Source organism: Apis laboriosa, unplaced genomic scaffold (genome assembly GCF_014066325.1).
Source record: "Apis laboriosa isolate Shangri-la unplaced genomic scaffold, ASM1406632v1 scaffold46_cov150, whole genome shotgun sequence".
Classification (NCBI taxonomy): domain Eukaryota; kingdom Metazoa; phylum Arthropoda; class Insecta; order Hymenoptera; family Apidae; genus Apis; species Apis laboriosa.
In genome coordinates, this window is record NW_025223399.1 from 985,699 (window position 1) to 1,012,596 (window position 26,898).

Genomic DNA, 26,898 nt, shown 5'->3' on the forward strand with positions numbered 1-26,898 from the left:
CCGATTCATCGATTTCCGTTCATTATTTCGAGCGCGGATTCTCCCTCAAATTCGATCGATATCGATATCAAAATCGATATTCGGACGGTCTATTAACTACCCAACGATTTAAAAACTCGATTTATGACTCGTCCCTCTAGTCGATTAAATTTCTAAACATTTAAAAGGAAGATCGGGTCAGCGATGCCTGAAACGAGAAATTAAGCGGACGAATTTCGAACGTGAAACGATCCAAGATCTATGAACGGAAGCGATCTATGAATATTGTTCCCGATGATGGAATCGATTTCTTTTTTTCCTCCTCTCTCTCTCTCTCTCTCTCTTTCTCTCCTTTAATGAACGAGTAACGGTGCATTAACTCGAGGTCACCGATCGGGAACACTTTCTACCCACGGTCAAGTAAAATTACGGTTCATTAACAACGGTTTCATTATTATTTTAATAAGGATCGATCGGTATGAGGAAGTCGGAACGATTAAAAAAATTTTCTTTGCAAAATTACCAACGATACTTTAAAAAAGAGAAGATCTGGTGGAGCGGGACGCCTATATACTAAATGTAATTTGAAATAAAAGTTTTCCAAGTCGGATATCTCGTTTCTTTGCCTGACGCGTTACGTTGTAACTGGCTTTCGATCGGTAACCGAAGTAATACTCGATAACAGAGATTACGTTGAAAAGTACTTTGCAAGCGAGATCGAAGATAGAATTATTCCGTTTTCCCGATCGATAGGAGCAGGTGGCCTAGCCGTCGAGCAACGATTGCCGGTATACAAAGTGATATGATTCCGTTACGATTTAGTTCCCGAGCGTAATTTATTGGCGAGCGTACGTGGACTTCCGGAACCAAGGCGTTGGAACCATTAGAAACTGGAGCGATAAACTCGTGGAACACTTTCCATTAAATCTTAAATCTACCCGTTTATCCGCGGTAAGTGCAACCGATTCGAAGTTTCGCAGTAAAAGTAGTTTTACCATTCGCGCGAACAAAACTACTTTGACAGGCGTTGAGGCTAACGGTGGGGAGAAATGGAAAATTAGGTTTAATAAAGTTATAAGAAAAAAACGAAGAAATCGCGCGCGAACAAGCGATTTAATCATCGAGACTCTCTGATATATACGTAATTTCATATACCTGTAATAATAATCGAGTTTGATCGGAGGAAAAAATTCACATCGAATTTTATAATAATTCCTTCCCCTTCCGTAAAATCTATCCAACAAACCATGTAACTGCCGCGTCTTCTTCCCGGCCTCTCGTTCCTCCTCTCATCCTCGGTCTTCCTGCAGCCACGTCCCCCAACCCTGTCGAACGTGTTCAACTCGTGCACGCGGTCCGCCGTTTCCACGTCCAGAAGATTCTCCATCGACCGCCTCCCCTGCCTGCACACACCCCCGCTCTTAGAGCTCTTCCTCTGCAAATGATTCCCGTTCTCGTCCTGATAATCCTCCCACTCGCTCGCCTCGCTCCTCACATCCTCCAACGACCTCGTCCTTCCCACCGAGCAGGTGCAGGCGGGCGCCTGATTCCTGCACAACGCGGCCGAGCTCCTCGTTCTACCCCTCGCGTCCATCATCATCATCCTCGGCGAGACAGCGACGGACGACAGCTGGAGCGGAGACATGGGCTGGGGGGGTGGCATCGCGTTCCTGTACAACGGCGCCAAGTAGTAGTAGTCGCGGCCCTTGTTCGAGTTCGCCGCGCTTAGCCTCGCGGGCACGTAATTGTAGTCGGCCACGTGGGGCGCGATCCATTGGGGGGCCATCGCGTCGAGGGCCACGGGACGGTAGCAGAACGACGGCCCCCTGCCGGTTGCCGCGGCCGCGGCCGGGTGGCTGCGGTACATCGGGGGCCAGGGTCGGGATTGCTTCGAAAGCTCGAAACGGGGATCCATCCTCGGATCCAGCACTCGGATGTCGCCCATATTCCACCAACCTTGCCTCGAACCGGACGTTTCACCTCGCGTATCGAAAAGTGGCGCGATCAATGAGCCACGCTTGCCCGGGCGTTCATCTTACGATCATGCTTCTACTTCTATCCTCGATGATCCTCCATCGAAAGCGGAAGAGATTTCAACGCGCGAGTCGGATCGTATTATCGTTTTTAAAGAAGGGAGGAGGGACGAGGAGAACAAAGGATCGAGATTTTCACCACTTTCCACGCGGCACACGGCTTATCGGTGGATCTCACTTTCCTCTCGCTCCTTCTTCCCTTCCTCGCTCCGCACTTTTCACTTCTTCGTCCTCTTCTTCGTCCTCTTCTTGGGAAGAGAGTTGCTCCGAAACGACGACGCGACTTGGTCTCGTTTTTCTTTTTTCTTTCTTTTTTTTTTTTTTTTTTTTTTTCTCCGTTGAAATTAGAACGCAAACGTGGGTGGTTTCGCGGGTTTTTCCTTTTTTTTTTTTTTCTTTTTACGAAACAGAGGGGGGAGAGATCCGTGGATCGTGGACCGCGCGGATCGGAGACGACTGTGCTCAACTGAGTACAGCGAACGAGTGCGTACTCGACGCGTTCTCGTCGAGCGACTTCGCCTCTCGTTGAGAAACGACCCACTTCTACTCGCGGGATTGAAACTTCATCTCCCTACCACTCGCCTCCTCTACGACTCATCCCCGACGTATATACGTCTCGGCGTCCGCGGCGCGACGCGAGAACGGTTTCGCTCGTGGACGATATCGCGACGGGTGGCCCGTCCATGATTAATTATCGACATCGTATTTACGCAATAATTTATCAGCGAATTTTCCGTGCAATTATTTCAATCGTAACTTTAAGAATGTTTTTGAAGAATCTTCTCTGTAATCGGTAAAAATTGATTTTTTTAATTTACACGAGATTCGAACTGTTTCAAATTCTCTTCATTGAATTTGATAGTTCTCTGTTTCAAAATCAGGATAAAACGTAGAAACTTTTAATTATTGATAATTTACCAACGAATTATTTCAACCAATGTAATTTCTAAAATGTTCAACCAATTTCTAAAATCTCCTCTGTAATTGGTAAAAATTTGTTTTTTTCAATTTACACGAAATTCGAATTATTTCAAATTCTTGTCCTCTCCATTGAATTTGATAATCCTTTATTTCAAAATCAAGATAAAACGTAGAAACTTTTAATTATTGATAATTTACCAACGAATTATTTCAACCAATGTAATTTCTAAAATGTTCAACCAATGTAATTTCTAAAATGTTCAATCAATGTAATTTCTAAAATCTTCTCTGTAATTCTTCTCTGTAAAAATTTGTTTTTTTCAATTTACACGAAATTCGTACTGTTTCAAATTCTTGTCCTCTTCATTGAATTTGATAATCCTCTATTTCAAAATCAAGATAAAACGTAGAAACTTTTAATTATTGATAATTTACCAACGAATTATTTCAACCAATGTAATTTCTAAAATCTTCTCTGTAATTCTTCTCTGTAAAAATTTGTTTTTTTCAATTTACACGAAATTCGAACTGTTTCAAATTCTTGTCCTCTTCATTGAATTTGATAGTTCTCTATTTCAAAATCAGGATAGAAACTTTTAATTATTGATAATTTATCAACGAATTATTTCAACCAAGGTAATATCGAAAATATTTTTGAAGAATCTTCTCTGTAATTCAATTTAGATATTCGGATTGTTTCAAATTCTCGTCCTCTCCATTGAATTTGATAATTCTATATTTCAAGATCATAATAAAACATAGAAACTTTTAAATTTTTAATAAAATCGATAATTTATCAGCGAATTATTTCAACCAATGTAATTTCGAAAATGTTTAATCTGTATAAAAATTTGTTCTTTTCAATTTAAACGAGATTCGAGCTGTTTCAAATTCTTATCCCCTCCATTGAACTTGATAGTCTTCTATTTCAAAATCAGATAAAACGTAGAAACTTTTAATTATTGATAATTTACCAGCGAATTATTTCAACCAAGGTAATATCGAAAATGTTTTTGAAGAATCTTCTCTGTAATTCAATTTCTACGAGATTCGAATTGTTTTCAAATTCTTATTATTCTCCTTTTTATTGAAATTGGTAGTTTTCTATTTCAAGATCACGATAGAATTATCGATCGCGATATCAATATGTTAAGTTGTATAAATAATTTATACGAGAAACTTTTAAATCTCGTTATCGTAGATAAAGGAATTTCAGCGGGGAAAAGTAATTTCGATGAAACGATCTTAGAAGAATAATCGGTAGAAAACCGTCCTCGAGGGTACGCGCGAGAGAGTCGTGGATAAGAACAAGAGGATTAAAAGGGTACCAAATTCCTTTTCTACGGTCTCCCTCGCTTTCACTACGACCATCATTTCAAGCTCGTTTTAATTCACTCAGGGAAATCATCGCCCATTACACGCAGGAAGTAAGAAGCAAGTGGGTGTAAAGAACTGATTCAACTCGAGCAGTGTTAAAAATTTTAATGCGAAAATAACTTTCCACGCGAGCTCGATCATGATTTTTCATCTTCTCCTTTTTTCCCCCCTCCCCTTCGCGCGAATAAATCGCAAACATTCACCGCTTCTTCGCTACTTTTATCGATGCAACGATATTCAAATTCTTTGTCGATCTTTAGAAATTTATCAAGCTTCTTCGCGCATTCGAATCTTGCTTCGAATCCTCTTTTTGTCGCTCGCGTCAAAATGAATCATCCACGGATAGTTTTTCTCCGTCCGAGAAAAGGGAATTCTAAAAGGCGCATCATCAAAACGGGCTCAATTTTCCATCCCAGCTTTCTCCGATACGCTCCGTTAATAATTCGCGGCAATCCTCTCCTCCTCTTTCTTTTATTAGCGGGAAGATATCGCGTGTCGTGGCCCGAGCAAGATTTCCTTTCGCTCGAAATCGAGCTTGCACGGACGATTCGATCGAAGAAAATATCGCGCGCCGATAATTCTGAATCGAGCGAAATTGCGCGGAAAATTAACCGCCGATTTATATATATATATTGGTCAACGCGATCAATGATCGGCGATAATTGAACAGGTTGCAACGATCGGTTGGATGGCTCCATTATTCCGATCGAGTCACTTTCCCGAGTTAAACGGTCTCTCTGGTAGTTTTACACGCTCTGACGCGTAATCGATCGATCGATCGATCGATCGTCGGAGGAATCCGATCGATTCGTTCGAGTAAAAGTGGTCGCCGATTTCGTACGATATCGATCAACGGTGAACTTTTTCCCCCGAAACGGATGTCAAAATCGGGAGAAAACGAATGCAGAGATCGGTAAGGGTATCTCGCGCGTATTTCAGAGAAAGTTGCCAAGCGCGACACGAAAAGTAAATTGACGTGATCCGGCCGTCCGCTTTTATGCCGATCATATCCGATTGGCACCGTGCCAAAACGAGTAAAACGTTTTTTCGCTCTTCGTGTATATCCGCTCGACTATGAGTCCCCGCCCCATTCGTTTCGACGACACGCGAGTGATAAACGTCTTCCTTCTCCCTCCCTTCTTCGCCTCTACAGAGTTCTTCCACGATCGATTAATCGGTTCGAATGAAACAGGATGACAAAAAAAAATTTCAATCTTAATTTTACGTCCGTCTCTTACTTCGCGTCTGTCTATTCGGCGACAAAATTTTTTTATTCGACATTTCTTCCTATCATCGATATATTTCTCGTATATCTTGGAAACTATGCGTGGGCATTCTTAAGAGATTTTAAGCAGTGTAGAGAGAAAGTGGAGAATATGATTTTTTTTTTTTTTTTTTTTTTTTAGACACGAACGATAAGGAAATGCAGGAGAATTCCTATGGACAATGAAATTATAGCGTAGATATATCGTGAAAGGAGACTCGAGATGAATTGATGAATTATGACAGTATTGTGTTGCATGAATGTAAAAATTTTGTTTCGATAATTTTGCTAATTTTCTGGAGATACGGATTGTAAAGTATAATGAGATACTTCCTAAAAATAAAGCGATGAACCGTCTCTCTGAACAATTTGTGTTGACTTTCTAATGTTAATAATTACGCCATTGTTCCAAGTTTCACCGTTGAAACGACGAAAAGTCACGAAATAAAATGAAAACTCGTACGGTATTTCACTTCTTTCCTTTCTTTTCGTTCCTCTTCCTTATTACGTTCCACGCAATTTTATTCCGTTTTCCACGTTGAGTGGAAGGAGCAACAACGCCAATGTTTTCCAATCTCTTTATAATTGCCCAATAACCTTAAAAAAAATTTCCTATTTTTCTATTTAAAATAAAAATTTAGCACTGCAGTCGAAATATAGCAATGAAACTGTATTTAACTGTATTTAAATCGCGGTTAAAAATAAAACGTCCCGACGATTCTATTTCCTGCCTACTATATCTTTCTTTACCTGTTTACGAATAACTTACCAATATGAATATTTATCATCGAGAGAAAGAGGATTCAGAAACGATGATCGATAATCTTTCTCTCTACAAGCTAAACTTTCCGTGTCGATTTATATATATATATATACTCCTTAGCCGTAATCTTGCTTTCCTTGTCGCTTTCTATAAATTTAAATTCACTTTAAATTCGAATCATATTTACAACATCCGAGGATCGAAGGAATCTCGTATTCCGCGGAGATCGCGTGCCCGTATGCTCGCGTATCGTGGCCGTAATAATATTTTCGCTGCGAATAATTCATAGTTTAATGGATCCTCGTATATAGTATACAAACACAGATATAACACATGTAACGCTTACCACTTTATTCTCTCTCTCTCTCTCTCTCCATCGATCGTAATTGGATGGCGTGACACGTTGAAAATTAAATTGAACAATGATATCGAGTCTTAGTCACTCACTGCCTCGTCGAATCGAAGGTCGAGCTCGTGTTCGATCTCGAAAATTAAAGCAAAATCCATTTCATTGTTTTTTTTTTTTTTTTTTTTCTCGTATATCGTGTACCGTGGCGCGCGTCCACCGTGTCTCGCGGCTTCGAGATATCGATCTTTTCGCTTCGGGAATCAAGAAACCGCGACGGTTTCGATTAAACGGTCGGCTATTCGATTCGATCGTGTCGTAATTCAACCGCTCGCGACAAAATTGAGACCTCCTAATCGGAGGAGCGTACACGTTTCGTACGCATATTGCGCAACAACATCCTACACGCCGTTTTCCTCTTTTCTTTTTTTCTCTCCCTTTTTCCTCTCTCTTTCATCCGGTAGCCGGTGAAAAAACGTATTTACCTGACTGATCGTGCTCTCGCGAAAAATCTTAATAAACGAGATAAGCACGAGTGTGTGTTTCGCTTCGCGAGTGCACGCCATTATCGCAATTATCTTTCGTCCGGTCGCGATACGCGAACCATGACTCGAGCCGAAAAACTCGGGTTGAACGCTGTAAAGCCGCGTGTGGAAATTCGAAGGTGGGGGGCCTTCGCACGCTCCCGCCATCGCAATTATCTCGGTTGGAAATTCTCTCGATAAGGAGGAGTTTTTGCCCAAGGATGAATGAAATATTGCGTAATTGCAACCGAGGCCTTCCGCCTCGATTCGTTGGTCAATGAGTCATCGTTTTGAACGCGTTTCCGGTGAACTTGCGCGTACTCGTTTTCACCGTGCGATCGTTCCGGAACCCGAAAGATATCGTTCGTTTCGCGCAACGAGTCGGATGGACTCGTGTTCGCTCGATGTACGCCCAATGTGCGTGACGTTCGTGGAATTTTTCATTCGGGGAGGGTTTGGCGGCGTGTACTAGGGCGGAAATGGATCGATGTTCCAGAGAGAGTCGAACGAAATTTTTTGGATCGTTTGGTTCTAGAGGATGGCTCGAGACGTAGAGTGCGATATCGAGATGTTATTTTACGAAGTTGGTCAGTGATATGGTGATATATACAGAGTGGAATGCAACGGATATTCGGAACGATGTAAACTCGATTATACGGGAGCCTCATGAATCGCAGCATGAATGCGCGCTGATCTGTAACGTATTTACAGGCTGACGGTTGTTGTAGAAATACGAGACGGAATGATCGGGAGAAAAGAGTGTGCTCGTGAAAATCACAAAGAATTTATAAGAAAGTTGATGACTATTAGATCCGCCTGGTCGGGTTCGTATCCGTTCGTGCAACGAACTTGTCCTACATACTTGTCCTTCAAGATTAAGTTAAAACTTAAGATAATATTGTTTTATTCCGATATATAAATTTATTTTCGGTGGATACAGAGAATAAGAATGATATTCGAGCGAATTACAGAAAGCGCGATCTTGTTTCCTAACGAAATCGAAAGTCGCGGTGCTGGTATGCTTAGCGGGTATTGCAGAGTAGATTTTAAACGATTTTGCTCGTGGTCGATAAAACAGTACTCTCGGATGAATCGTAGAAACTGAAATACCGACATTTACAAATAGCGATTTTTTGTCCTTTGAAATTCAAAGTATCCTTGTTTTTTTTTTTTTTTCTTTTTAAAAAAACACGAAAAAATATTTTCATAATTATTTTATGCAACAATTATAGAAATAATTAATCGTTAATAAATCTGGAAAACATTTATAACATTTCTATTTCTAATTACGGTACAACTTTAAATGAAATATCGCTCTATTTCATTACATTAATTACTATTATTAATTATTTTACCTATTTTACCTTATCTTAATAAGATTTGGTATAATTATTAGTGCAAGTCTTAGATACTTAAATTTCTTTCAATTTCTCTAATTTTTTAATTAATATATATCATAATTAAAGAATCTTTTTAAGAACTTTTTAGATTAAAGAAAACTTAATACTTTTACATTTCTTTCCACAGCACAACATATTAGAAACATATTTCAGATTTTATCTTTATGTTGCGGCATTAAATCTTTGTATAAATTCTCTTTGCTGGTTAATCGTTCCGATTGATTAAAGATTTGACCACAATCGACGTCAACGAAGCTTATCGTCGAAATAAAAAGCATAGAAAATTATAGTAAATCGGTCGATGAATCATACAATAAAGAAAAGATATGATTTCACTGAATTATAAACATTTTAATGCCGTTCAAGCGCAAGACTTTCACCTAATTAACAAGCCATGAAGATAGATCCAATTTCCATTTCTCTTAATTCGAGCATTAAACTGGTCTCTTAAAATAAATCGATACGTATATATACTTGGTAATCGCCAGACACGTTTCACTCAACTTAATGAATCTATCATGTTTACGATGCTTCGATTATATTAAATGGTATCGTTTAATCAATATTCACTTCTATGGTGGTACTTACTTATTCCGCGGTAACGAGCCATTCGTATAATTCATGACGTTTAAAATTCTAAACAGAAACAGCGTTCAATGTGGATATATCAAAATTCAATAGGTTGTAAAGCAATTACAACCGATATCACGTGAATTGATATCGGACGAAGATACAGAAAAAAAAAAAAAAGAAAAAAGACAGAAATGCGATCGAAAGGATTATTGCAAAATTGCAATTGAAATCGATCGCCCTAGAAAAATTTTCTTCCCAAGTTTTAAGCATTTCGTAATCTGGATTTAATTAGCTCGTCAAATAGTAAAAGTAGAAAAGAATTCTTTGGCGAGAAATGTCAAGGTTCACTAGCCCTCGTTTCTAGATATACGCCGCGTGAATCACCGATTTCCTTGCACGACGCCACTTCGAACTTGACCTTATTTTCCGTATTTACGCTCCCCATCTTTCGATTCTTATTTCCCGCCGCGAATCTCACGATTTATTGTTCCCTCCCTCGAGTTGCATGCAGCTAACTCGTTATCGAAGCGAAGCAAGAAAACGGTATCGAGTCTCAAAAGTTTCGCATCGATAGATCGGCAAAGGATTATTCTCTTTTTTTTTTTTTTTTTTTCAACGTGTAAAAATAGAGAATATCAACCTCGCAACAATAGATCTTGTGAATATAATAAGCACAGTTAACGAGTCACGCTACGTTCATTTTTTTTTTATTTCCTACATACTTGTTGCTGTACAATGATTATAAACGAATTCTCATCGACAGTATACGTTTCTCTCATTTTGACCAGACAAAAATCGTTCGCACAAAGGCGAGCGTTTACGTGTCTACGCGAGTCAATTTTTGTTGCAACGGTACCGCCGATCTGTTTCGGTCAATCATCTTGGACGTCGTGGCACGAGAGACAAAACGGTTCCCGTGATTCGAAACGAACACGAACGACACGAAATCGCATGCGCGCATGCGTGTCCCGGAAGTAAGCGAGCGTCACGTGCCGTTTCAAAACGTAAATCGGCTAGCCGCGATTTCAGGAATTAGGCCCGATTTGCGGATCGACCGGCGGAAAATGACTCGTCGTGCAACTTGTCGATTCATCCATCAGCCATCTCGACCGTTTGGAAATCGCGTTGCCCTGGTGTTCCTGGACGCCTGGGTCGATGGCCGAGATTGAAAGGAATCGACGTTAATTTCTCCTTTCCTTCGATTCAGTTTGTTGTAAGAGTTGAGCGATATAAATATATCCATGGAGGAATTTTTAATAAGCATCTAATTAGGGTTTGGTTCTAATTAGAGATGAACGGCAATGATTAACGCGAGGCGAGGAACGAACGCCTTGCTGGTTTAGTTTTCGTAGTAATTATCGTACTGTATTGTAATACTAATTACCGATTATAATAAAATATGTATTAAATGTATTAAATAATTTAGGGTGGATAATAGTCGTTGAATAAAGAAATTCCAATAAATGGGTTGAAACGATCTTTTTTCAGGAAATAATGTATATAAACAATGATTTGTTAGGATAATTATCTTATTACGAGATATCTTCGAGGAAATGTTAATTGATACACGATTCGAGCGTGTGTGGAAATGGAAAGAAAAGGAGAAATGCAAGCAAATTTTTAGAATCAATTAATTTGTCGTGGCGCGTTTCGTTGTAAAATTATTCGGTCTTTTCCTTTTTTTTTTTTTGTTTTTTGTTTTTTGTTTTTCGTTCCTTTGTACTCCATGAACGAACAAAAACGTAGGAGATTTCGTGTCATTAAGGCGTCAGGAAGCGCTTTGGAGTTGTGCAATTTGTTCCATCACCACGGTTCGATAGTGACTTTAATTGGATACGAACAACCGAATTCGGTGTTAATTAAAGCTGCATTTTACATTCGATCAATCTCTATTTTTTTGCAATATGTTTACTAAAATCTAGTTCTCGAGTATATATCCTTTCAATTTTTGATGCGCTACGTTACGTAAAAAAAAAACTTTCTTTTTGATCATAAATCAAATCAATCGCTCGAGTTATATAAAACAAACTTCCTCCGATATTTCCTTCAAAGAGGAGAATAAATGTTACGTCAAAACCGATGCCGTTAATTCTTCAAACCCGTCTATTTTCTAATTCCTCTTTCATATTTCACGCCGCACAACTGTCTCTCTTATCCTTAACAACAAGTGCAAATTTTTTATCGAATCATGAATTACAATATATCATAAATTATATTCGTAACTTAGGTTTTCAGCTACCACTTTGTTAAAGCTTATTATATACCGATACTTTCATATCGAAAGGCAGAAAACCACGACGACGACCATGAACGACCCATTCAAATTCATAAGCGTATTTCGTAACGCGAGTTTTCAGATTTTGCAAAAGATCTACGTAAATCGTAAATCTCCATAAAAGACGAAGGATCGCGACATGACGCGCAAAACGATGGCTGGATCGATCTCGGCTCTCCTCTTAATGACGCGGACGCTACTTTTAAATCGTTCCGCCAGTGTGGCCATATCGAGGGCCCGCGGCGTAGGTCGTCACCGTTTACATAAAGGATACACGCGGACGAATGGCAGCAGAGAAAGAGAGAGAGAGAGAGAGAAAGAGAAAAAGCGAGAACGATATATGAAAAAAAACAAGCGGTGCGCAGATGAGTGGGCAGCTCATGGCCAAACCACGCGTAGGCCTCACCTGCGACAATCTCGTTTCAGGAAATGCGCCGTATCGCGTTGCACCATCAAGTGCAAGTCCACGGAAATTCGATGAAAATCGCGAAATCATTTAGATCGTATAACTATCGTATAACGAAGGATGGATTGCGTTTGGAACAACGAATTTCCAATTTAACGATTTAACCAAGCTTCTTATGAAATATTCTTTACGAATTCCTCGCGCGAACAACGAATACGAAAGACGAATGGTTTTTTAAACGTTTCGACAGGTGAATTAACGCGAGTTGTGTCTGAAATTCCAGCTCACAATAGCTTCAGAAATTAAACGATTTGTTTCATTTAATGAACGATGTGGAAGAATAACGATTATTGTCCGTGTATCGCGTATATTACGCGATGCGAGGAATGCCTGTATGTACGAGAGACGCGCGGTGAATAATAATGACCTAAACTTCTCTCTTAGAGATTCTTAAATAAGCATTACACAGTTCTAACGTTCGTGTGTATATATATATATATATATATATACATACATATATACTCGGCGTTTAGAACAGAATTCTCGGCGTACGAATGACGATTTTATCCGTGCGAACGAGGAATGAAAAAAACTACACAGTCGATGAATTTAGCCGGTATTCAACAGGTGAAATGCATTCGAGAGTCGCCTGTTACGAAGCAGGAATACAAATATTTGTTAATCGACGTCGTGGCTTGTAAATAACTTGTGACGTCTTTCCTCGGAAACATATCCGACCGAAATTTATCGCTTCGAAAAAAAGCGATAATAAGAATCGAGGATATCTTTGTCGCAATCTTAATTCTTCGATCGCTCGAATAGATCGAAATTACGAGAAATGCGAGTCGCAGGGCAGAGTTAAATTACGAATTTAACGAGAGAAGATCGAACCGCGTGATCCCGATGAGGTGGACGCTTTCATAATATCATGGTCGATGACTAACAGCGTATCCATACCGTGCGAGGCATGCCGATGACGTAAGTACAAACACTTAGCATGTGACGGCGCCACATGAAAAATACCTTAATGCCGCTGCACGGTTGCTCGTAAATCAACGCTTTCGCGAAATTCATTCGAACGGACGTTTCTAACGACAGATGAAAGTTTCGTAAAGTGTGACGAGGGGACACGACGGACGTTTCGCGCGATTTCGAGGAAAGGAGAAAATCGCATTCGATCAGAAATTTTGTCGGATCGGAATAAATTTCGATCGGAATAATTCGTTCGAACGGAACGATAAACGGACGCCTCGTGCGTTGGCGCGAATGGCAATTTCCCACGGCCGGTTGAGCGCAATCCTTCCAACAAGGAACGATAAATTCTATCCGCGCGTGCAACGACGATCAAGCCGCGCATTTTCTTACGTTTCATCATCGCGCGTGTGTATGTGTGTGTGAAAGATGATTTCTCTTGTCCCTCGCGGGAAAGCAGCGGAGACAATGAGAGAGCACGTTGTCGCTCGACTTTCTTCATCCGTTGTTAATATCGGACAGAATTTTTGAGCGATATTACAATCGAGAATTACAATTCCGCGCAAACTTTTCGCACGTTTCATTCGTCCGATTCGGTTGTAAAAACAAATCGTTCGAATCGTACGCGTTTCCTTCTACGATCTCGCCTCCAACCGTTCGAATATTTTACCTGGTCGACGTCGGCGTCGAACGTTCCCTCCTCCCAAATAGGATCGTCCCATCCTCCGGACGATCCGGAAGAGCCCCTGCGACCCGGATCCCACGAGTTTCTCTTCGTATTATCCAAAGAATCCGTGGAGAGCCTTCTCCTGTCGTAGGAACCTCTTCGGTTAGAAAGCGGCGCAATCGATTTCCCATCCTTTTTCAGATTCCCGTTCGAAAGATCGGTGCTCAACGTCACGTTCAAGTTGTTCCTTAAATTTCCGCTGGACCCAGCCAGACAACTTTTCAAGTTCGACGGGCTTCTCGCCTTCGATGGATCGTTGTTCGACGAGGAGGAGGCGAGGCCGACGGATCTCGAAGAATCGTTGTGCGGCGTCGGGCAAGCGGCGAACAGGCTGGACAAATTATTGGCCTCTCGCCGCGGAGGCATCGGCCTCTGGAGGCTCGTCATCGATTTCGCCACGTAATCGCGCCTCAGCGGAGAATTGTAGCTCGACACGGTGTCCTTCTTCAGACACCCCATCGACCGACCGATGGCATCTCGTCGTAGCGGCGAACCACTCAACGTGGGCGCGTAAAAATCTTTCCTCGTGTGATTGATAGCGCCCATCGACGAGCCAAGCGGACTCTTCCTCAAAGTGTTGGGGAAACTCGAAGGGTGAAGCTCTTTCTTAGATGGTGACATTGGCAGTCCAAGGGAGCTCCTCCTGCCTCCTGGAGAAAAATAACCGTCTCGTCGCCCGACACTCTCTACCCTTCCGTACTGATACGCGGTCCCAATCGATCCCCTGCGATTCCAACAATTCTCCTTCGCGTGTTTCCCGTGAATGTCGCAACAACTCGAGTCTATCTCCACCTTCACTACGTCCGGATGATGTTGCTCCAACTTTACATCCCTGAACAACGCCTCCAAACGACGTATCGCGGCTTGTTGATGCGCGGACGTCGACATGTTCGCAATTAATTCAATGATACCAAAGATCCGCGTTTCCACGATTTGCCGATACAACGGCTAATCCTGTTGGCACGTATACCGAGCTTCGACCACGCTCATAGCTGCTTTCTATCCGATCCAACCCGATCTTCCCACCGTCACCCGTTTCTTAGTCCCGTTGCTAGGACTCGACGATTTCCAACGCAAACGGAGAATTCATCGAGAAAAACTTCCTAAATTTCGCGAAACGACGGAGATCGAGACTCGACTCGACGAACGAATCAAGATCGAATTGATTGATCTTTCTTTAATTCTCGATACGAGGATATATTATCTATATAATCGGATCGCGGCGCGAGCCGAGATCCAAACGCTTTCGCTCTTTTCCCCTCGGGCACGAAACTCACTCTGTCCAGGCTGCGAACTGTTAACTGTCGTTCCACTCGGAAATGCAATGGTTAGGTTACATGGAAACGCGTGTGCGGCGTAACACACGTCCGATGAGGTACTGGGGAACTCCGTGAGGAGAGAGACCCGAAGGCCTGACAGGAGCTCTCCATACGGATCCCCACCAGGCCGATAGCATTCGTAAACTCCGACTCTCCATATTAGGTCAAACCTTATGGGTTTGTCGCGCAAAACTGAGGGAGAAGACCACGAACGAGAGGCGGCCACGACCCCGCCGGGCCTAGTAATCGGGTCGAGTGCCAATTTAACTTTCCCGTTCCGAGCTTTACTTTCTTCTCTTTACGGCCTCTTCCCCACGTTCCTCACCCCCTTTCGCCCGAGGTGTCCCCACGTTTTACGAACCTCTCTGCTCTATCTTACGTTCGTTCCTCCTCGCGTCCAGGGAGAGGAGGGAAACGATTGATCCCAGAATTTTCTCCAACAATTGACGACAACGAATTACGTTTTACGATAAAGCTTTGTTATATTTATTTATCTCGTTCTTCCGATTCGATTATCTCTCCTCTTCGTTTATCTCCGAGGTACGCGATGTCTTTTTTTTTTTATAAAAGAATTATGCGTTTTTATGTGAAGTTCATCCGACATCCTTCATGACTGATAATAGATTATCGTATTTTTTTTTTTTTTTGAATTGCTTTTTGAAAGACGAAACAAAAGAACGTTTTCAAATTAAAAATTAGTCGATATTGTTGATATCGTGAGAACGAAGTCGTGTGTATATTTTTTTTCTCGGGTAAGGAAGGTTCTATTTTTAGCAAATAGAACTAAGAAAGGAAAAATAATATGTTTGCTGATGATTTAACCGTGATAAATATAACTTTATGTAATTATACATCTTAATGTTTTTTTTTTTTTAAAATGCTATAAATTTGGAATAACACAATGATTTTGTAATACTATATATATACAATAGGTGACAAAAGTATGCTTATATTGATATCGAATGTATAATTATCGTTACTGTCGAATGCCGGAGATAAACGCAAGATTATTTAATCGTTGCAACAATTATTATCTATATAAAAATAGAAAATCATAAAAGAAAATTCGAAAAATTCTGAAACAATACGCGCAATCGATTAAGAATTGAAAAGAAGTGAAGGGGGCTCGTTAATAAAAAAAAAACCAAAGTTTTCGTTAAAGCAGATTATTAGCACGTCGGTAAACTCATTCATGCGCTGATATTTTTAATTAATTCCTGCATCACCAACAAAAAGCGAATAATAGAGTACTGACATTCGCAGAAACAGATTTTCACGTATGCAACGAGATGGAGCTGCAATTCTATTCCAGATTCCACGTACTCTCCGTATGCGTGTGCACGTATTCGACTATATATCAATCGACAAACGATATACGAATCGAGTTATGACCACCAATAATTCAATCCAAAAAAACTATACTTATATTCATTGTTTTTGTTTCGTTTTACACATTAATTTTAATTATAGGTATATAAAAAAAAAAAAAGCAATTGCGTCGAAGCATATCCAATTATTAACAGACATTATATTATTAAAAACGACAAACAAATTATTTCCCTCTTTGTTCTCTGAAACGTAAAAAATTCTCGCAACACCGATATCGAGTCCAAATATTTAAAAATTCTATCCTTAACTTAAACTTATGGTAAACAAATGTTGCACGTTAATACTAACGAGCACGTGCCATTATTGAGTTACTAGACTTCTCCACACCCACATGACATGTCGATTCCAGCTCACCTTGACGGTCGAAGCTACGTATCACGCTTTTAATTCAAGTAGGAAAAGGTGTACCCTTTCGGAAAAGTGACACGCTGGCAAGTGTCCAGTTTCGCGGAGCGAGCCACGTGACGATCGCTTCGCTGTTTATCAACCGACGATATCGCGTTTTATTACCTTCGAAACGACCCACCTTTTTTCTTTTTTTTTTCAACCCCTCAGGGCGCAGCAAGAATCGCCAACCCAACAAATTTCCCAACCATTCCATTTTATCATGGTTTAAACGGGCCATAAACGTCACGGATGCACAAACATTAAATCACGGCTACGGTTTGATCAACTCGCCGCTTCCTCTCGTTACTACGTTTTCCCTCCCTCGCGGCTCGGTTACGTCACGCGTTAATCTCGCGCATCGAAATTGGAGATTGTCGTTGCGGAGTTTGTCATCGCCGCGTTTGCAAATGGCCGTGTCGGCAAAAATCTCGGAAAAACCGCGGCCGCCCACGCGGAACGACCATTTTCGCCCGCGTCCGCCACGATCGTCTTCCAATTGCATGGATGCGCCGATGCGCGACGACTGCGCCCAGATTCGCGTCCTCTAACTGCGCCATCGCGTAACGTAATCCATCCCGATGCTCGGGATCCAACGAGCATTAGAATTTCGAGTGTAGGCGCGTGCTTGGGGACCTTGTCGGGTAGCAGAGCGCGTATAACGCTTTGTTCCTCGCGGTTGATTTTATTTCGAATTTTACTTACGCAGAAGTATTTTTACTCGATCGATGTTTGTTTCCTTTTTTTCTCGAGAAGAGAGACAACAAGTAACGAAAAGTAGGATTTAAAAAGTAGGATTTGTCTCGAACAACGAGTTTCGCGTTTCGCTCCCACGCGACGCGATTTATTTAAAAAGCGTGCGCAACACGTCTAATGTCGTAAGGTTTCTATAAAGTGTTATCTCTAACGCTACGGATCGATGAACCGGTTTCGTCCGCGATACTGGGGGAAAAAGAAGGCAAAACACAGGCCGTGACCCATTATAACTGCTGCCGAAGAGAGACACCGCTGCCAACAGCTGTTGGCGATCCAGGCGATCACGTATTCGCCCATAAAGTCGAATAATACAGAGTCGCGTCGCGTTCTCGGAATCGCACCTGGTTGGAGCATCTGGAATCGTCCGCGAGCGATACGAGCGAGATACGAGCGGTGCATAATTGAATCTCGTCTCGAATAATGTTGTAATTTTAAGAGATCGTGATTGATCGAGTTAAAAAATCTTTTGCGGCGAATGGAAGAAATGGTAATCGTCTTCGTCGAAGATTCTCCAAGATCCAACCAAGGTTAACGTACCGAAGCGTAACGAAACGATGTCGAACTTATGTCGAATATTAATACAAATTTTACGTCGCGGAAGCGACTCCTTTCCTGTTGACTATACGCGATGACGTAACGAGTTGCCTCGTGAACAGATACTCAAGCACCGAATAATTACGAATTATTATTACGATGATCGGAGTGGAATTTCGCTTCTTAACGAGCACTCTTCTCCATTGTTTCTATTTTCCATCCTATTTTCGAGCGGCGAGGAGCGTTTACATTCGAATGTAAACACGCGTTATCCGCGCGGATCTTTTAACAAACGGAAACGGGCGATAGATAATGGTTGAAATTATTCCACGCGGCGATAACTCGCTCGCCGGTTACATCACTGGCGAACATTCCGGAAAAGGAATCGACAGTAGTTGAAACATACAAGATGGAAAGACGGAGGAAGGGGAAGTTATGCGATCGAACGGCTAATTGCGCCGATTAAAACCTCTAATTGGCAATTCCTCGAACGGCCAATCGATTACGAGAATCGAAGTCCTCGATTTCGATCTGGAAATGTATTCGAGAACGAGAGATTTTAATTCGATTCCACCAACTTTGTTTGTGCCCAACACTTTCACCGGTGTAATTCAATTAGCCGGATTTAATTATAGAGCGAGATTGTTATTTTACATATATGTGTAAATCATCGATATAACGAAATATATCCGAAGCGTGATAATTTTATCCGTCGTATATTTATAGAATAGTATTTTAATTATTATTTGTTTTTCTTTCTTTTTTTTTTTTTTTTTTTTTTTTATTAGAGGGAAACTAAGCATAAGAGTGATTTACGATTTACGTGGAAATTGCTAGTTAATCCAGTTTCTCCGGTGGATTACGAGTAGAACTCGTCTAAACGGGTCACGGGTTTATACCGAGCATTTATGGCAATAAGAAAAGATAAATGAAAAAAAAAGTTGGACGTTAATTCGATTCTTTTCCCGATTATTATCGAGACCGTAATTTTATGCCGCGATAAATGTACAAAGAAACACCTGTTTCGTAAAATCGTAAATACGTATATTTTCTATTTTATGAAATCGTTTCTTAAGAATTCTGCCATCAATTAAATGTAGCCATTGGAAATTTTAAACTGGCGTAAAAATATGGCGAACGTTTCGAATGGCCGTGGTACATTGGTTCGCGATTTTACGAGGTTATAACAAATTTTATTGATCCCGTACGCGCATTCTTATCAACAATGCGTTTCTCGCAATCCAATACTGATAAGCGCGCAATGCATTCGGTATAAAGAACGATTAAAAACACGATGAGGCAACAAAAGGTTAAATTCTTGAACAAAGGAACATTTAAACGCGGTTCGTTAGTTTCCTATTAAATTACGTGGTAACGTAAGAATTTTATCTCGATTATTTCGCGAGATAAATTAAATTCGTATCATCACGGACGAGACTCGAAAAGAAGAACGATTTAGCGTGGTTAACTAACTCCGTTCCGATTTCATAAATAAATTCTGTCGAAATAATATCGGTATTTACTTTACCTTTATCGGCTTGACGACGTCGTAATGACTCTCTTGCACTCTGGGATCGTAAGTGTTACCTAGCGCCGAGTTCTGTCTCCTGTGAACATTTTTCGATACCATTTCTCATCAAATCCGTTCCCCATACAAATATTCTAATCGTTAAATTCGTCTTCGTAAGAATCTTTAATCCGAGCTCTTCGCTATTTAATACAATCATATTTGTCAAATCTATCTTATCGTTCAATTGTAATTCCTGGCGAAACACTTACACCACAGGCTCGGATCCATTGATCGTAGGCTTCGGTGACTGGATACCGGATCGAGCAGGCGTGCTCGTGTGCACAGGTGAAGGTCCTTTACTTCCCAAAGGCTGTTTCATACTGTAATCGCACAAGGAAACGGACACGGTTAGCTTTGTCTCTTAAAAAAAAAAAAAAAAAAAACAATCGCAAAACCCCTTCTTGCGACACTTTCTTGATTCGTAATAAATTCACGCGTTCAACGTGAAGCGATTATTTGGCGTTGTTCGCAGCAAACATGTTTAAAGGCAATCGAGAGGCGACGAGGATTACGAGATATAGTCATTACATGACTCGACGCGATTCCTGGAAACAAGGAATTTCGTATCCTCTATAAACAGACACTCGAATTTCTCGAAAAGAAGAAATGAAGGGAACCGCTTTTTAATCGTTCAACATTCGCGAAGCTACACCCGATTTCGGAATATAAAAATTCTAAAAACCTAGGCAATTATTATTATTCGAAGAAGGAAAGAGAGATAAATATGTACCGATTGATACAAGGCGGAGTGGAAGCGGCGCTTCTGAAGCTGCACGTGCTGTTGTGGCTGTTCTGTTTCGAATAAATCGGTCGATTGCTGGGGGAGGCGAGGCTGACACGCTCGGCAATCCGGAATCGAGGTATCGTCGGTTTGTGGTAGATCATTTCGAATCCGTCAGAGACTTGCCTTTCGCCCTCGAAATTCGTTGCGAAACACTCAGACCGAGTTTGCGAGGATCATGAGGGATCGACGATTCCTTCGTCGTGCGTGATGCAACAACAACCGCACGCACACCACCACTGCACACCACCACCACCACCTCCACCACCACGGACGAATGACGATCCGGGCCCTCGCGGCGCGATCGAAACGATCGATTCGCAACGATTTGACCGCGTCGGAAGTCACGGAATCCCGAATGGCTCGCGTCTTATTTAGGGAGCGTGATTAAGGAGCGAATGGAATGTTGGTCGTGTCCGGCCGTGTTGTAGTAGTAGTAGTAGTAGTAGTAGTAGTACGTGCACAACGACGAACGATGGGGGGAACGATGCTGCTGCGGAGGAAGCCCGACGTGGAATATCGAGGGAGCCAAGCGGTGGCTACGATTTCGCCCGCCACAGCCATTAGACTCGACTGCCCGTCCACGGGCCGCGCTCGCTAATAACAAACCGTATCGCGACCTATCGGAGAGCCTTACTTTGTTTCCCAGACCAGTTGTGCTCTCCACACTTTGTACACACGATCGTACATCCAAACGCGCTTGCCAGCATTCCAAGAAACATAATTCGTCGTATATATATATATATATATATATATATATTTATATTTATATACACGAAATGTGTAGAGAGAAAAGAAAATCGTGATAGTTGATTCGATGCAATAGAGAAATATTTGGGGAGATATTCGATGCGATAAAAATTCATTCTTAATTCTTAATTGTAATTAATTATCTTTTTCGTCGGATAAAATTTACAATGTTGTTGGACAAGATAAGAGGTATCTTTATCTCCATTATATCGAGATTACAAATGATATCACTCGATTCGAACGAATTCGAAAAAATTCGTTGCGATACGAAAGAGGTGAAAGAACGAAAGATGCGGCAAAGCAGTGGGATAAGATAATTATTTCTCGCGTCTCCACCTGACGCGAGACACGTAACGCGTTTCACAATTGAACGACATTACTCTCCGCCGTGCGAATCCATTCACAAACAATTTCATACTTTTCTAAAAAAAATCTTAATTTTCTTCTTTTCCACGATATATATTCTTCATCTCTATATATTGATGTTGAACAAAAGACGAGCATAATTAAGAGTTATTATTTTTTTTTTGAGCCGCTAACATTATAAATTAATATCATATTCCATTGTGCGCGCGGTAAACAATTTCGTAATCGAAAACAAACTATTGCGACGGAATGGGACACCCATCCTCACAGCGATTGCGATCGGTTCACCTTGAACTAACCTACTCCCAATGTACTTTTCCACGTTTACAACACCTGCTATTCTTCGATGCTAACGAGCCGATTATTCGACCCGAGATGGACGCTTATTTCGCGATTCTCCCCCTGTTCAATCCAGTCCCCGAACAAAGCCACGTTTGTAACCGCGATCTCGGCCAGTCACGCGTACCAATTACGCGTCACGTCTCGAAGCGTCGGCTCCAAGCTCGTCGAGTAGGTGGACGTTTTGTAAGGAAAGCTCTCTCTCTCTCTCTCTCTCTCTCTCGATTCTTGGCGTGTGTATCGCGAAAAAGGCCGGTGTATCGAGCCAAGAAAAATGTTCGAAACGACCGGCATCCTCGATCCTCGCGGAGAGAGATCCCTGACAATATCGTTTTTTCTCGTCACAGAACGAGAATGCGCGCGAGATGTTCGAGAATTTCGTCTTTCCACGCTAAATCCGTCTTTCCGACGCGGCATCATCTCGATGCCGCGCCATTCATTCTGACTGCCACAGTCATTTAACCCGGCCGTCTCAACTTGTCTCGCACAATTTGTACAATTCGGGAGAAATTAATAAACTGTTATTACGAATACGATCCGTATCTGTCGGCCGTAAAACAATAACACGCGTCGTAAGTAAGGAAATTTTCTTCTTTTGAGAAGATTTCGAGAAGATTGTGAAATGTGTGTAGAAAAAATTGTTTTATCGTCAATGGACGAAGAAAATGAATAATTGGATCTGATGAAAAAGTAACTAATTAAAAATCTCGAATAAAGTTACTTTAAGTAATTAATTGTTGAAATGAATGAAACATTTATTCGAGGCTATTATTATAATTGATTTCATATTACAATTATTTTACTATTATGTTTTGATAAATTAACTTAAAGTAAGTTTATAGGAGCAATTTTATTCGTAACTTGGACTTATTGAATTTTCCCCATCGCTGCCTACATCTCTGCCCGGTTTTAATTAAGGAATACGATCGATACCGAGAGAATTTCGGGGAAACGTGAGTAAGCTGGGATTTCTTCTAACTTTAAATTGTGATACCGCGTGGCCATTTAAAGGGATTTACTGGAACAAGTGAAGCGCAGTGAATCATTATGAATGGCCTCGTTTGTCGAATCGGTTCAAGGATCAAGGACTCTCGCCTCTTATTTCAACGACCGAGAAATTTCTCTCTCTTAAATAAACTCATATTTCGCGGTTAACAAAAGTATCAAATATTCGATACTTTTTCTTTGGCCCGTACCAATTCTTAGATCTTATATTACAGACATGACGCTAATTATTAATAATATTAATAATTTCGTTGGTACGTCCACAAATGTACACTATAAAAAATTAAATAAAATCAGAATCTTTCGACGCGTTATATATATCTATGTACATGCTGTTTTTGCTTTTGTTTGAAATAATCCTCTTAATTGCAAGATGATATTTCGTTATTTTTTTTAATCGATCATCTCAACGATTGAGTCATTCGAACGTTCGTTCGAAAAAAAAAGAAATAAGTTCCATCGTGAATCCTTCTTAACCGAACAATTACGCGATAGTTTAAGATAAGAAGAGCTTTGTCAGCATTACGATACGATAACCTTCATCAAAAGCAGACATAGAAAAGAACAATATAAAGAATTGTATCCTATTATCCCATTTAAAAAAAAAGTTATCTTTAAAATTTCCAAGTCTTTCGCTATGCGAAATTTTTCTCATAACGATCGATACTATTATTAAATTGATCGATCGAAATGGATATTCATAATATGCATCCTTCGTTGTTTATAACTCGAATGTCCGTGCAACGTAATCCAACACCGTTTGCACACGTACGCGAGAACTCGAGATTGATTACCTCGAGTTCGCGATGTTGCAACCGCTATATCGTCGCTTTCGAAATAAGTTAAACATTTTTTTCTTCGCCACGTGATTCGTGATAATCGGGATTTTTCGCAATAAGGATGCCGTTCGGAACTATCCTCGGATTCGCTGATATTTCGTTCCATCAATAATTAATTAATTTCGAATTAGGAACGAATTTTCGAAATTCGAGATATCGTACGAAACGATTAAAATATTTTTATCCGACTCGAGTTTTATTTAAAGACGACCCTTTAAATTAAACTTAAAAAGAAAAGAAAAAAAGAGCGATGCGTCTAGACGATGCGCCGCATACCAGAAATTTGCACATTCATCCGCGTTTTATGAGAACCACGGTACGCAACACGAACGAGACAATGAAACTATAAATATGCAGGACGGGCCCGACCAATGACGAAGCTGCAGGATTACGATTTCCCTGTGACAACGCGCACGCACTATTCTCATACATCCGGTATCCGAATTCGGAACAATGTCAACGATCGATGCCAATGAACCGGGTTTTTCAATTCCACTTTCGTTTCTTTCACGCAGCTATCCATCACCAAATCATCTTTCTCCTCCGCGTCGTTCAAGATTATTTAGGTTACGAGACAATCGAGTAAATATTTGGAGAGCGTGGAGGGATTGCGCGAAGATAAGAAACCGAAACGCGTTCGTGCTCGTAAAACAGGTGTGTCGATAAAACAACCGTTTAAACGCCGCATTTTAGTTATCACCGGATGCAACCGATATGCTCTTCGGAGAAAAGATACATTGCACTTGACATCTTGGAACGATGATAATTTTAGCTCGTTACAAGACATTTACGAGGATACAGCCGGGACCGTTTATTCGTTCGAGGAAAGGAATGCGTGCATGACACTCACGAGGGATGACTTCCCGCCGTTACTGATTTGTCTACCGTGGATCCGTCTATGCGAGATATGCCACGGTCGGTAACTTTTAAAACAAATCGTCCCCTGTTGAATTCCGCTCTAATGGATGTACGAGTAATAATCGAGTGTGGAAAGCACGACAGAGAGAGAGAGAGAGAGAGAGAGAGAGAGAGAGAGAGAGAGAGAGAGAGAGAGAGAGAAAGTAAAGCAAACATTCTTCAAAACTAATTTTTTTCGACGATACGAATTAAACGGATGATAATTCGCGAGATTCTTAAGCGTTGACATTTTCTAACTTTCGCTTTTTTTCATTCGATAAAAGACGAAAGAAATTCGATTGCTGCGGGAGAGCAAAGAGCACGGGTCATTGTCAAGGCGTCAAAATAATCCCTCTTTCTTTCGAACGTTTCTGTTGTCGAGAATTGCTATTTCGATCGGCGCCACACGTTAGTGTCTAGACCGTACGAGTTATTCTCGGCTCACGCTTTAGTACCGTAATAAGCGCGACAAAGACATTCCTTTGCTGCCATCTGTTAGAGAATGCAGCCAACTACTCCGTTTGATTGACCGCGCTCCGCGAGACCATCACACGGGAAACAACAGTATTTGTCCGGATTATGTCGCGCGAATAACTCGGTGGGAAACGAGCCAACGGTTAATTCGAACCGCCCCTCTTTTCCGTGATTGCTCGCTGCTGATAATCGTCGGCATTCCACCCGTTGAATAGCAACTCACCGAAACGCGACCAACAATACGCTTTTGTTTCGCCGTTTCCTGATCGTTTACCGATATGCTTCACCGTATAAGAAAAAAACTATCGAGTTACACCGATGAAAATCGTTGCTCGCTTCGACGAATAAGTTACGAATAATAAAAAAAGAAAAGAAAAACTGTTCGCTTACCCATCTCCCTGAAGTCTGTTATCGACCACTTGAGAAGGTAACGGAGCTGACAATTGCCTGAGCAAATCATCCCATTCCCTCTCCTTCTGTTGAACCTTTTCCTGCAGCCTTTGCTTTTGCTTTTGATACTCTTTGAACAGATCACCGTTGTAACTCTGCTCCAGATGATCTCCGCCCAGTGAGGCTCGGACAGGAATCGCGGTTGGCTCCGTGATCTTCGCCGCGACGCCGGTTGGCTTCTCCGCCAAAGAATCTCTTCTCGAACTTCTGGCGGTCGACGGAGCCGGTGATTCTCTGCCGGCAACTCTACGCTCCGGCGTGGAGGCCGCAGAGGGATCGGCTTTGATAGCTGGAAAACAAGCGCGAATGGACTATCGTCGAATCTCGTTCAAACGATTAAAAAAAAAGAAAAACGACTTACCCTCGGGACTCTTGGACTGTCCCCTCGTTCTTGGCGGAGCTTTCGGCTGATTGTTGGTCGTGGTCTCCTGTATCGAAGGCAGTTGTTGGAATTCCGCGTAGCTCGAGCTGAGGAAGACGTCGCCCTCGTTCTCGAACAGTCTGTCCACGCTCGTGTTCATCAATTTGTTATTCTTGAAACCAGTCAAATGGAAGCTGGCGAAGGACGACCTCGACATCGGGTTTATATCACCGGTGGACAGAGCCATTAGCGCCGCGGATGGTATCGTTGTATTTTTAGGGCCGGGACTCCTTGGTCCGAGTCCAGCTTCCAAAGCCGGCACTAAACTGCGGGACATCATGTCGGCGGCGGATCGTGGCCTTGTGAACGGCATCGCGCTGTGCGGGAAAGTCTTGGGCTTTATGGGGGTGATCAACATGTGCTCGGTCCAGGAGGTCTCCAATGACGGTCTTTCCAATCGTTCCACGTCCACGTTCAACGTGCGCTGCGCGAAAGGTACCGCGAACGTCTCCGGTGGTATACTTTGCAGCCAAGAGAGCAGACTCAAGTCGGAATCGCTGAAACCGACCGAGCCGTCCAACAGTCTGGAGAAATTCATTTCCACCTGTCGATCGAAATTAGTGGCCAACGATTAATTCGATTAAAATTTATAAGAAAAATCCGACTACTTTCATCTTTTCTTTTCGTAAAATACTTTTTAACACACGTTGACTGCCGCGTCACCCATATTCGGATGACGCTTATTGGACTACTTATGAATCTATCTTTGAAGGCATTTAGAAAGATGTAGTAATGAAACTATTAAATTGTTATAAAAATAATAAAAAAATAATTTATTAAAAAAATTACTTTGAATGTAAAATTTTAAAACATTCCACAAAGCTGAGGTTGATCCAGACAATTTGAATAAAAAGTTATTTTTTTTAAATTCCTTCGTGCGTTTGATCGGTCCGTTTGTCGTCTTTTATCTGAATAACATAATTTGCATTACAGTCTAATACTTATACCAGAATTATTTTACCGAATGGCGATATTATGTTGATTCTATTTTGACAAGGTTTTGTTGTATTTTCAGATAATCCTAACAATTTTGCAGCTAATAATTCTCTAAATTTTCTAATTTT

At 41.3% G+C, this 26,898-nt stretch overlaps 2 protein-coding genes across 4 annotated transcripts in view; one reads left to right on the top strand and one right to left on the bottom strand.

The window, feature by feature from the left end:
- Positions 1-26,898, top strand: part of LOC122716514 — a 176,736-nt gene that overhangs the window by 145,272 nt on the left and 4,566 nt on the right. The window lies entirely within an intron of this gene.
- Positions 1-26,898, bottom strand: part of LOC122716510 (WD repeat-containing protein 47) — a 64,362-nt gene that overhangs the window by 13,197 nt on the left and 24,267 nt on the right. For all 3 annotated transcript variants that reach the window (XM_043939669.1, XM_043939667.1, XM_043939668.1), the window contains exons 3-6: positions 25,775-26,378; positions 25,354-25,702; positions 19,722-19,832; positions 19,471-19,549 (exon numbers count right to left, since the gene is read on the bottom strand). In XM_043939669.1, coding sequence (XP_043795604.1) covers positions 19,471-19,549; positions 19,722-19,832; positions 25,354-25,702; positions 25,775-26,378 — 1,143 coding nt within the window. The remainder of the gene's footprint in view (positions 1-19,470; positions 19,550-19,721; positions 19,833-25,353; positions 25,703-25,774; positions 26,379-26,898) is intronic.